General features: G+C 40.9%; 1 protein-coding gene across 17 annotated transcripts in view; it reads left to right on the forward strand.

Moving 5' to 3' along the window:
• The window catches only part of LOC126236282 (transmembrane protein 94), a 538,855-nt gene that overhangs the window by 467,985 nt on the left and 58,481 nt on the right, over window positions 1-12,389 (forward strand). For all 17 annotated transcript variants that reach the window (XM_049945449.1, XM_049945454.1, XM_049945456.1 and 14 more), the window contains one exon: window positions 3,277-3,397. In XM_049945449.1, the coding sequence (XP_049801406.1) occupies window positions 3,277-3,397 (121 nt within the window). The remainder of the gene's footprint in view (window positions 1-3,276; window positions 3,398-12,389) is intronic.

Raw genomic sequence — 12,389 nt, forward strand, 5'->3', positions numbered from 1 at the left:
CGGCTCGAGGGTTGGTGGATCCCACCTGACTCCAACATTCCAATGGACGTGGAGGTCATCGCTATTGCACGACGCTCCACCTCCGACGCAGTGGATCACAGTGGCTTCAGGCCCCAAAGGAGGAGGAGTGCAGTAGCCACCAGAAAGATCACGGGAGGCACACATCAGCACGGCGCATCACAGACAGTAGTTGCCGCAAGTAAAGTCCCGTCCACCAGAGGGCATGCGAGAATTCAGCCTCGCCTCTGCCGATGGAACAACAACTCAGGCAGCACGGGCCATGCCCAGTCAGTTTTACATCGGGCATGCCTAGCAGACAGATCCCGGTCAACACTATGTGAAGTGCGACGGACAATGTGAATTGTGTTAATACAGAGAGCTTTTAGTGACTTCCATCAAATTTTACATGTAATTTCAAACCGGTACTGAACTTTTTTTATTTTTTGTTTATTTTATTTATTTATTTCACAACACAGTTTGCAGACACCATCTGTACATATCTCTGAATATACCTGGAAAATTACGTCGTTATAAATGAGAAATAGTTCAGGAGATGTGATGTCATGAAAATTGAGATGTGTTACAAACTAGCTTTTGCTTGAAATGGAGTACAAATTACCCAGATTACAGTTGTCCAGTGTTTCATATTTAGAGCACTTCCAACAAACAAGCATAATTTAAAATCTTTTCGTAATTTTTGCCAGCTTAAATGCTTAATGTCAAACATGAGCGTCTTTTTCAAGTAAGAACTGATAGGGCATTGTACAAGCATCCTGTCACATGACATCTGTTCATGCGTGGCCACTCTAGGCCAGTCTCTCACTATGCCGTCATTATGTTTCACGTATCTGCCAGTGATGGTTGAATGGTTATACTGCTTCGTTTGTTGCCATGCCAATCAGTGATCCCACCAACTGTGAAGTGTGCTTGGTTTTTCAGTTGTTAAATGCTAAACAAGTTTGCCCTGCTGAAATTCACCGGTGGCTTGTTGAAGTTTATGGTGCAAGTGTAATGAATGATGGAAATTGTGCAGAAATGGTGTAGGCAATTTAATGAAGGAAGGACTAATGTTGATGACGAATGATATGGATGGCCTAGTGTCATGAATGAAGAATTGACACAATAAGCTGATGAGGCATTTTGCCAAGAGAGGGGCTTCACTATTTATGAGCTGCATCAGAAATTTCCACAAGTTTCAAAATCAGTAGTTCATCACATTGTTAGTGACAAACTTCGCTACAAAAAATATGTACAAGATGGGTGATAAAAATGTTGTCAGAAGAAAGCAAAACAAAGCAAATAGCACATTTTTTGTACTTTTTGGAGTACTATCATAAGGATGGTGGTGAGTTCTTGAGTTACATTGTGACCAGTGATGAAACATGGATTGCACACTACACTCCAGAGAGTAAACATCAATCCAGTGGAGTGGCATCATTCAGACTCCTCAAAAAAACTACGAAAACTCAAACAAGAACCTTCAACATGGAAAATTTGCCATGGTGTTTTGGGGCCAGAAAGGCATTCTTCTGTCAGACTTTTTGCCAAGAGGAATGACGATAAATAACATTAAAATTTAGTTGTGCTATTAAAAATTGCTGACAGAGACTACTCTCTACCGGCATCGTTCTGTTTCACAACAATGCTCGGCCTCATGTTTCAGCAAGAACAGAGACACAAGTGGAGATGTTTCATTGGAAATTACTGCATTTCCTACCTTACAGCCCTGACTTAGCACCACCAGACTTCCATCTGTTTACAAAATTGAAACCTCTTGGAAAATGATGACTGTCGAAAGAAACTGTTACTAACTGGTTTAACAATCAGGCAGTAGAGTTCTTTGATGCTGGGGTCCAAAAGCTGGTGCCACGACGTGACAGATGTTTAAATGTTCATGGTGAACGTGTTGAAAAGTGAAAAAAATGTGCATATTGTAGTTTGTGATACAATTTAAGTTCTTAAATAAAGTTTCTCGTACTCCATTACAAATTGATTCTTTAAAAATGACCTTATCACATTAACTCATTTGTAAAGTAATCAGATGTTTGCTATTGTTTTAAGCATGGGAGTTTCATTCTTTAAAGGAAATGGTGTTTACTGGTTGTTGAAAACAAGAAAGCAGTGGGTGCATGACATCCTGATGTTCATATTCTCAGGATTTTAGGTTAGCGTGGCAGTCATAATAGTCACTAGTTCAATGTTCATATTCTCAGGATTTTAGGTTAGTGTGGCAGTCATAATAGTCACTAGTTCAATGTTCATATTCTCAGGATTTTAGGTTAGTGTGGCAGTCATAATAGTCACTAGTTCATGATGTGTAATGGATGAACTTCAGTTTACTGTGACACTCGTTTACTCTGCATGAAAACTGGAAAAAAATCAATAATTATGAAAATGAAATTGAAAAAATAAAAACTGGAACATATTAAAATACAGAAACTATTAACTTAATAAAATATTGAAGTACAAAACACGATGGAACTTGCATACCTGTGAAGCACAAGTGGTAGGGTACAGCTGTCAGTCTCAACAATTTTGTGTCACAAAAGACTGATTATCTTTAGTAATGAGGGAAATGACCCATGCCCCGTCATGAAGTGTATTACACCTTTGCTGTTATATACAGGAGAGTCCTCACAATTTTTTTTGCGCTGTTGCGCATTTTCTTCCATTGTACTTCCTTCTTTGATGTTTCTATTGCGCACATTGTCATATTTGCCTTTTTGAGCCATTTCTGTACAGATTTATCTCTTATATTGTTTGATCTACTTATTGCAGACATAGTATCACCAGTTGATGTAGTTCCACACAGACCTGGAAAATACAAGGGTATGTGTGTCACACTGGCTGAAGGGTCTGTGCTGTTTTTATACTTCTCACTGTGTGAGTCCACACACTTCATTCTTTGCCCAAAATAACGATCAGAATTCATGTTGTGGCATATTCTTATTACATCTCGAGGTAGTTGAAAGTTTCTTTGGCCAATTGATGCCGTTTTGTTTGTACCAATGTATCTATACCCTTTTCTCTTCACTGGTCATCCTTTTACTCCAATTGTGGGGTTTCTTGCTTCTGTTAATGTTCTTTTAGCAACTTCTTAAACTGTTTCATGTGATGTGGTACTTAATTTATTATCTGTGCACAATTACCTTGTGTTTTTCTAATTTTGCCCTTTTGTTGGCAGCTGCTATATATTAGAATATCATCTGTGTAGGCAATGCAGCCTCTGTAAGTATAAATTAATTAAATTTATCATATGATGTATATGTGTTCTAGGCTCGTCACTTTATGCATTCAGTAACCAACAGTGTCCAGTTTTGGATGTGTTGTGTGGCCAGTATATCAGTAGTGCAGGTTCTGGCCATTATCTTCATGCTGCCTCCAATCTTCTCTACAGGTCAGTATTTGCAGATATCAACAGAATGTATTCCGTTACTGAAAATTTATGTTAAAGAGAGATGTTTTCATGCTACTGTTACTTTTCTCAACTACTCCTGTTCATGGCATGATGATGCGGGGGATTTGTATGAAACTTACAGTCCATACCAAACACGAGGATTGAGAAATTTTGCATATGGGATTATTAAGCTTTGTGGATCTGAAAGATCACCAGTTGACCAAGTTAATGAGTTTGCTATGAAGTTAAGTAGATGAAATTTCAGACATTGTGAGACATAATATTGCTCTTATGATAGGTACTATTATGATACATATCTGGAAGGTAAGAGATAAAAGAAATCTGAGGAATTATTGTAAAGGCAGTGGTTCATAATGTTCACTGGTGTGCAAAAGTTAAGGACAAAAGTAAATTTTGCACAGTGTGTCACTGCCAAGTAACGTAGCTCAAAGAAACTTGTACCATACAGAGAAAGAACTGCTACAGTTTAGTACAGAAGGCAACTGAAAGAAATATTCAATGTGACAAAAAAGAATTGACGATTTTATTTAAAGACAATAATTATGCTGTAGTCACTGCAGTTTATGATGGTACCTTGGAGATTACAAAAGGCAAGACTTGGTTCTTAATAGGATGTTTGATCACCAGGGACGGCAGTACTTGCTCTGAAATGTGCTCATACGCTGGTCAGTAGGTTTATGGTAAGGAGTTCTTGTGGTAGATCATTCCATTTCTGCACCAGGGCAGTTGATGACTGCTAGATGGCTGTTGTGCAAGTGAACATGCTGCAATACATTTCCAACACATCCCATATGTGCTTGATAGGATTTAAGTCAGGGAAATGGGCAGGCCATTCCATTATCCTCTTGCTCCAAAAGCTCCTCAACCCGCACTATTTGTTGCAGTCCTGGATTGTTGATCACGAAAAAGAAAATCAGGACCAAATGCAGCCCTGAAAAGATATGCATGGGGAAGGAATACAGTGTCACAATAACAGTGATTGGTGAATGTACTGCATTCAAAGATTTGGAGGTCATTACTCCCTGGCAACATTAGGTCATCTCACAGCACAATACATGGTCCACCAAAGCAATCACGGTCACTCACATTCTGCAGTAGTAGCATCAGCAGCAACAACAACAAAAACAACAACAACGACAACAGCTGCAGCAACAGTTCAATAAACAGTGGGACCTCCAGCAGCAGTAGCAGCACAAACAGCAGTGGGACCTCCATCAGCAACAGCAGAAATTGCTGTTACAACTGCTGCAAAATCAAGAATAGTCTGCAGCTGCAGTTTCCTCACCTCTCCCTCCACCATTTGCTTGCTTTGATGAGGCAAACGAGAGTTGAGCCAACTATTTATATCATTTTATTCTTCACTGCAAGGCAAGTAACTGACCCAGAACTCGAGTTTATACTCTTACTGCCTTCTTGTAATAAACTCTAGGAAGTGGTGCAGAAACTAAATCCACTCTTGGACTCCAGTAGTTGAGCTTTCCTGATGTTTGTGGTTTGCTGATGGAGTACTACAGTCACCAAACTCATGTGGTTGCAGCTAAGCTTGAATTTAAAATTTTTTTTGGGCATTGTAAGCAAATGTATTATTACGGCATAGAATAGTAAGGGTTGAAAATTAGAAAATTTGGTTAAAACTCATTCATCTTGCAACAAACAAGGTGCGGTCATGCCAGGGGCAGAGATAGGACTAGGAAATAAGCAATATGTTGCAAGTGGGTCAGGCCTCGGCACTTTACAACACCCTACTGAGAGAGAGAGGATGAGCTCAGCAGAAAATAGTACAAGACAGAAAACTAACGGAAACATGACATGCATATTTGTAGCTCGTAAGAGATATCGAAAGAAACTGTACCTATTTCATAAGAACCAGTATCAGCAGTTAAGAGCTCGTTAAGCAAATATAGCAGAATAAGGACACTTAGGTTCATTACAGATTGAGCATCACAGCTCCCTTTAAATGCTTGAGCTCTCCAGCTCTCAATGAGTTGATAATTGGGATTGACACTATTCACAGTACCAGCACTCGATTCCATGATTACGATACTGTAGCAAGTCTATGTCCTAGATACTCCAGAACAGTCTACGAACCAGCCAAAAATGTACTTGAAATGACAGTCTTTGTTTGATGAACTTCATACTGTTCACTGTCTACCATTGATTATGGAGAAGCTGACTGTCTTCCGACAACACCGCATCGTGGAGTGCTGACAGCACTGAACTTCAGCGAAGAAACCTGCCGCAGGACCTCGTGTGGTCCATGTTTCTGCTCAACATTTAAGCACCCCTGGGTGCTGAAACCTACCTGGCCGCAAGGAAGGAGATCGATTGATAATACGACTTCTGAAAACACCATATCACAGATGGGTCATCAAGCTCAACATAGAATTCGGAGCGGGACGAGCACGCTCCAGCAGCTAGTTCAAGACCATTCGTGCTGGACCATAGCCATGCTAGCAGTATGCTTTGGCACAAGGTCACTCATTCTTTGCCTGGGCCTGCAGACAACGAGCTGACTGAGCAGCAGTCAGCAGGAATACAACACACAGCTGAATGAGGCATCGGCTACAAGTCTGGTGTGGAACAAGATGATTGTAAACATGGTTAATAAATAACTGAACTTTGACAATGTTTTACTAGCAGCAGAGATGCTTCACAGGCACCTAACTGCTATCCTGACTTCATGCAGAGATGTCTCCACTCAGCCTCTCTGTAGTAGCAACATAGATTACTGTTTTGCAGGGCTTAGCGTGCAGGTGTGATTTTTCCTGTAAACAATGTATGTGGACTCATTAATCTGTGATCTCTTTCTCCTTAAATATAAAGTTAGTGCAAAGGCGTTAGCCTCATCTAACCTTTTTTGCAAACTATGCTTAAACTTGATGAAGGTCACAAAGTAACTGCATCAGTGTGAACATTGTTAATGGTATTGGTCACTGTTATGCTCTACAATTAACTGATGACTTCCTGTTGATGTCATCATCCAATTCACAAAGCACCTGTTCATTAGGTTCTTCACCAACATGGGATTCAGTTTTTACGGAAGTAGTTAGTGATCCACCACCTTAATTGTTTGTAAGATATGCAAATATGGAAGCACTTTGTTTGACTTCAGTGTGCCTCAAAGCAAGTGAAAGCTCATACAACAGTTTCCTTCCCAGCATTGTCAAAGGGTCCAATAAAAGTTCATGCCATTAAATTGTGTCCAGATCTCGGCCTGTGAGGTCAAAGACGTCACTTCCCTCTCTATGACGTCATATGTTCTGACTGCCTGAAATCGCAACATCTGCAGTTGTCTTCCTGGGCCATTGTGAGACAACAACAATGGCCATCAGCATTATGCACGCTGTCTTGCTGATGTCCATAGCAGCTACAGATGGGATGCAGAGACTTCTTTTGCAGCTGGTAATTAATGGAGCCATGGTGGATTCCCAGGTGGACACAGGCATGGCTCTGTGTCTGATTAATGTAGACACGTACTGGCACATTGGCTTCCCACAGCTGCATTACCCTCAGCACTGGGTGGTGACATACAGTGGCCAGTCATTCCCATCACAGGGTCAGATCATCATCCAAGTGTAAAAAAGTAGCTTGGTAAATGACCCTGTTAGTAGTCAACTCCTTGGTGCCAACTAACATTCACGGCTTAGACACTTTTGTGCTTTTTGATTTCCAAATTCAAGCCCAAGTGAAACTTGTTTCACCTACAATAGCATTCACAGAACTTGATATATTATGTGCGCAATCAGTATCAAGCCCATATATTCTTAAAGTAATCAGCAATACCTACATTTTGCAGAGCACATGTAGTGCATTTTGCTATGCACAGTCAATTTAAAACAGAACTAGATAGATTGAAAAGTATGGAAGCGATATCTCCAGTATCATCTAGCCTGTCATTAAAGCCCATTGGCAGTTAAGAAGCTGAATCGATTACTTACGACTGTCGTTATTTTAAGTTTACCATTAATGCTTAGGCAAATGTCAATCTGTATCCTGTTCTAAGGCTGGAGAATAGTTGGCAAAATTGGCGGGGAGCATTATTTTTCAAAGATAGGTCTCACTGACACCTACTCTCAGTTGCGTGTAGATGATCAGACAAAAACATTTTTAGTAATTAATAAACAGTTTGACCCGTATTGTCATAACAGGCTGCCATTTTGGGTCTTTGTGCTCGTGTTATGTAGCACTCCTGTGATATTTCAGAGATAACTTAGAACAACAAATTGAAGGTATCTTCAACTATTTTTACTCTTTAGATGACTTGCTAATTACCAAGGCCACATGGGAGCAACAACTGTGTGACCTAAAAATATTGTTTCAGTGTCCATTCAGGTTGGAATATCAACACTATTCCAACCCGAAATTTCCATTATTTGATTGTGTCTTTTTAAAAATGAGAGTGAGACCATTCACAAAAAATCAGTCAGTTACAATTTTAAGAAAATTCTTCACCATTTCTTCCGTTGCTGTATGTATTGTTTTGATTGATTAAGTTACTAGAGTCATCTGCAAAAAGAACTAATTCTGCATGTTGTATATTATGGGGTAGCCAAGAATGAGCCTTGGGGGCTCCATATGAGCTTTGCCTCTCCAGCCACAGGAATCTCCCTGATTACAGTGGTTGAATTATTAAGTACAATTTTCTGCATTCTTTTGATTAGATATAAGACTATCCATTGATTGGCTATACTATCAGTTCCATATAACCTCACTTCATGTAAGAGGATATTGTGGTTCACACAGTCAGCTGCCTTAGGTAAGTCACAGAAAGTATTTAGTTCATTCAGAATCCCCTTATAACTCCTGCAAAGTAGCAGATAGACGTTTGTGTTGATGTCTGTATGAAGATGGACTACAGTACTGTCTACTACCACCGTACAGTGTTGCTGCTTCCCGTAAGTGGTGCATTGCAGCAACACTTGCTCCAGCTTGCGAGTATGCTGTTGGATGTAGATAAGACTACATGGAATCATCCAAGCATGGGCAAAATAGTGGACAGTGAGGTTTCTCTGTAGGGGTTTCTCCATAGGGAAGGAGTGACTGCTTCAGACTTCCACAAGAGGTTGGTACCCATACACTGGGGAAGCAGCACCAAGTTGCAAATCTGTGTTTCATAGGGTATCAGAGTTCAGAGACAGAAGGGGCTGTTCTGAATATCCCAAAAGTATTGAGTGTCCAGCAACTACACAGAAATCAAACAATGGTCAGCATGTCAATTATCTGATAAGGGAGCATAGACAGATCACATGTCATAAGCTGGAGAAGGCAACAGGTCTGTCATGGTAAACCCTCCACACCATTATCCATGAGGATTTGAATATTAAGAAGATATGTGCACAATGGGTACCCCATTCCCTCTCTGTTGCACAGAAACAGAAATGTGTGGAGATACGTCAACAGTTGGTGCAGCAGTTCAGTGCAGATCCAGTGGAGTTCTTTGAGCATCTGGTCACCATCGATGAGTCATGGTTCTTCCACGAGGCTTCAGAAATGAAACACCAGTCTGTGCTGTGAAGACATACTGGGAGCCCTTGTCCAAAGAAGTCATGGCTGGGACTTTTCACACAGGAACAAATGGTGACTGTGTACTGGTATCAGGAACGGATACTGCTGGAGGATTGGATCCCTCCCAGTATGACCATCAACAGCGATTGGAATTGCAGTTCACTGCACCATCTCTGCTGCCACAGAAAGTGGGGCCACATTGTTTTGTCTCCAACATGACAATGCTTGGCCATATGCCAGTCAGCAGATCATTGCCACTGTGGGTGAACTTGGGCTTACAGTGCTGCCACATCGTCCATATTTACTGGATCTGGCTCCTGGTGACTATGCATTATTCAAAGCAATGAAGAGGTCATGCAGGGTAAGAAGTTCACTACCAATGACAAACTTTATGCAGTTGCCCATCAGAGGTGTCAGGATACCCCCAAAGAATGGTTTGCTATGCAAATACAAAAGCTGCCAGAACAGTGGTGAAAGTGCATAGACATAGGTGGGGAATGCCTGTGATATAATCCGTATTCTTTTGTTCAGTAAATGGTTACTGTGAACACAAAAAAATTGTAATGCCAATCAGTGCTATTTTTTATTTACTGCTGGTAAGATTTTGTGAGTGAACATGAAATTCCTAGCAATTCTTCATAAATATCTTCAGTTCCTTCATCACCACTGTTTGTTGCTGGGAAGTAAACTTGCATTATGCATACAACTACTGCAGAAGCTTTTAGTTTTACCATCAGAAGTCGATCATTAACATGGTAGCTATTAATCATAGTGTTATTCCATTTTTTTCTTAAAACAAATCTCACGCCACTTGATCCTGGTTTTTCTTTGCCAGCAAAAATAACTTTGTAATCTTTTGATAAGTTGCATTTCTGTTTAGTTTCTGATGCATGTAGCACATGTAGTTCAGCATGATTATGATTTCTTTCAGTCCTTGTAGTTTCCCAGCTTAATGTTCTTTTATTCCATGTTGCAATTTACAAATTTGTGTTACTTGTGCTTTTGCAAAGATTTTGCTATATAATGACCTGAGCAGTGTTGCTGTGATTCCTTTTTCTGCCGGCTTCTAGGATGTGATTCCCATGATCAGTGGTATGAATTATTTACTTTTTTCTGTCCAGTCTGGCTTCAGAGCATGAGATATCCTTAAGGATCTTTAATGTGGTAGTTTCTCCTTGACTTCTGCATTCATATGTCATTGATTTTCAGTGAGATTCATTCACTCACCTTCAGTGTCAATTTCTCAACCCCAGGACACATGGTGGTCTTGAGGAAAGAGTCAGTTTATACAAGCAGTCATTTGGTCCATGTAAGTTGACCATCTACAGTGTTCACTGTGTCACTATGATGAGGATTTAAGTTTGGAGTTATTCATAGGAATAGGATCTAGTGGCATATCTACACCGAAGTGCCAAAGAAATTGGTATAGGCATGTGTACTCAAATACAGAGATATGTAAACAGGAAAAATACAGCACTGCAGTTGGCAATGCCTATATAAGACAAATGTCTGGAGCAGTTGTTAGATCGGTCACTGCAGCTACAATGGCAGGTTATCAAGATTTAATTGAGTTTGAACATGCTGTTATAGTCAGCGCACAAGCGATGGGACACAGCATCTCTGAGGCAGCAATAAATTGGGGATTTTCTCATATGACCATCTCACAAGTGTGCCGTGAATATCAGGAATCCGGTAAAACATAAAATCTTTGACATCGCTGTGGCTGGAGAAAGAGCCTGCAAGAACAGTACCAATGATGACTGAAGAGAATCATTCAGCGTGACAGACGTGCAACCCTTCCACAAATTGCTGCAGATTTTAATGGTGGGCCATCAACAAGTATCAGTGTGTGAACCATTCAGCAAAACATCATTGATATGGGTTTTGAAGCTGAAGACCCACTCATGTTCTCTAGATAACTGCATGACACAAAGCTTTACACCTCACCTGGGCCCAGCACCACTGACATTGGACTGTTGACTGGAAACATGTTGTCTGGTCAGATTATTCTCATTTCAAATTGTATCAAATTGATGGACGTGTACAGGTATGGAGACGACCTCATGAATCCATGGATCCCGCATGTCAGCAGGGACTGTTCAAGCTGGTGGAGGCTCTGCAGTGGTGTGAGGCATGTGCAGTTGGAGTGATATGGGACCCCTGATACGTCTAGATATGACTCTGACAGGTGACACATACGTAAGCATCCTATCTGATAACCTGCAGCCATTCATGTCCATTACGCATTCCAATGAACTTGGGCAATTTCGGCAGGACAATGCGACACACTACCCATCTAGAATTGCTACAGAGTAGCTCCAGGAGCACTCTTATGAGTTTAACTCTCCCACTGGCCACCAAACTCCCCAGACACGAACATTATTGAGCATATCTGGGGTGCCTTGTGTGGTGTCACAAGGCTTAGGCCTGTCCCACCCCTCATTAAATCGACCAAGACTTATATGAATAATTGTAAGAACAGTTATTATTATTATGTTCTTTAAGTTTGTTTTTGGGTTTTCAGAAATACTGTGGGAAGAAAGTTCACGGTTGCCATGTGCAGTGTTACGTGGCTTTATGCTTAATTACAGACTTACTATTTTATCAGTTGATATGTTTTCACCACGTAACGCCCACTGTTTACGTCCTTCTTCGTTGCTGAGCGATGTATCACTTTTTGTTCTGACGCCGCAACTCTTCCTTTCCTATATCTTTACTACTTTTTATCTATATAAATGAAGAACTATTGGTTTTGCTGTTTAACAACTTTTGAATAACTGTGGAAGTATTACAGGCATACGTTTTACATGAACCTTTCAAGACTCCTTCGATCTGTTTACAAAGAGAAATCAGAATATCTCTTCCTTTGACGTTGTCCAACAACAACCTAGGAAGCTTGACACCATCGCGGCCCAGGCTCTTCCATGGCTCGTGGTAGTTTGCAGCATTCATTTTATTCCTTACCCACTTGCCGCTACGTCGAACTTTCGTGGTGATTGTTGGGCAACGTCTTGCACATTATCTGCAACATAAATAAACTTTCTTCCCACAGTATTTCTGAAAACCCAAAAACAAACTTAAAGAACATAACAATAATAACTGTTTTTAGAATTATTCGTATAAGTCTTGGTCGATTTAATGAGGGGTGGGACAGGCCTAAGGCTTGTGACACCACACTTGCAACGCACTGTTCAGAAGATATCTCCACCCCCTCGTACTCTTACAGATTTATGGACAGCCCTACAGGATTCATGGAGTGAGTTCCCTCTGGCACTACTTCAGACATTAGTGAGTCCATGCCATGTTGTGTTGCGGCACTTCTGCGTGCTCATGTGGGTGCTACATGATATTAGCCAGCCGCGGTGGCCGTGGGGTTCTGGCGCAGCAGTCCGGAACCGCGGGGCTGCTACGGTCGCAGGTTCGAATCCTGCCTCGGGCATGGGTGTGTGTGATGTCCTTAGGTTAG

Source organism: Schistocerca nitens, chromosome 2, assembly GCF_023898315.1.
Source record: "Schistocerca nitens isolate TAMUIC-IGC-003100 chromosome 2, iqSchNite1.1, whole genome shotgun sequence".
Taxonomy (NCBI): Eukaryota; Metazoa; Arthropoda; class Insecta; order Orthoptera; family Acrididae; genus Schistocerca; species Schistocerca nitens.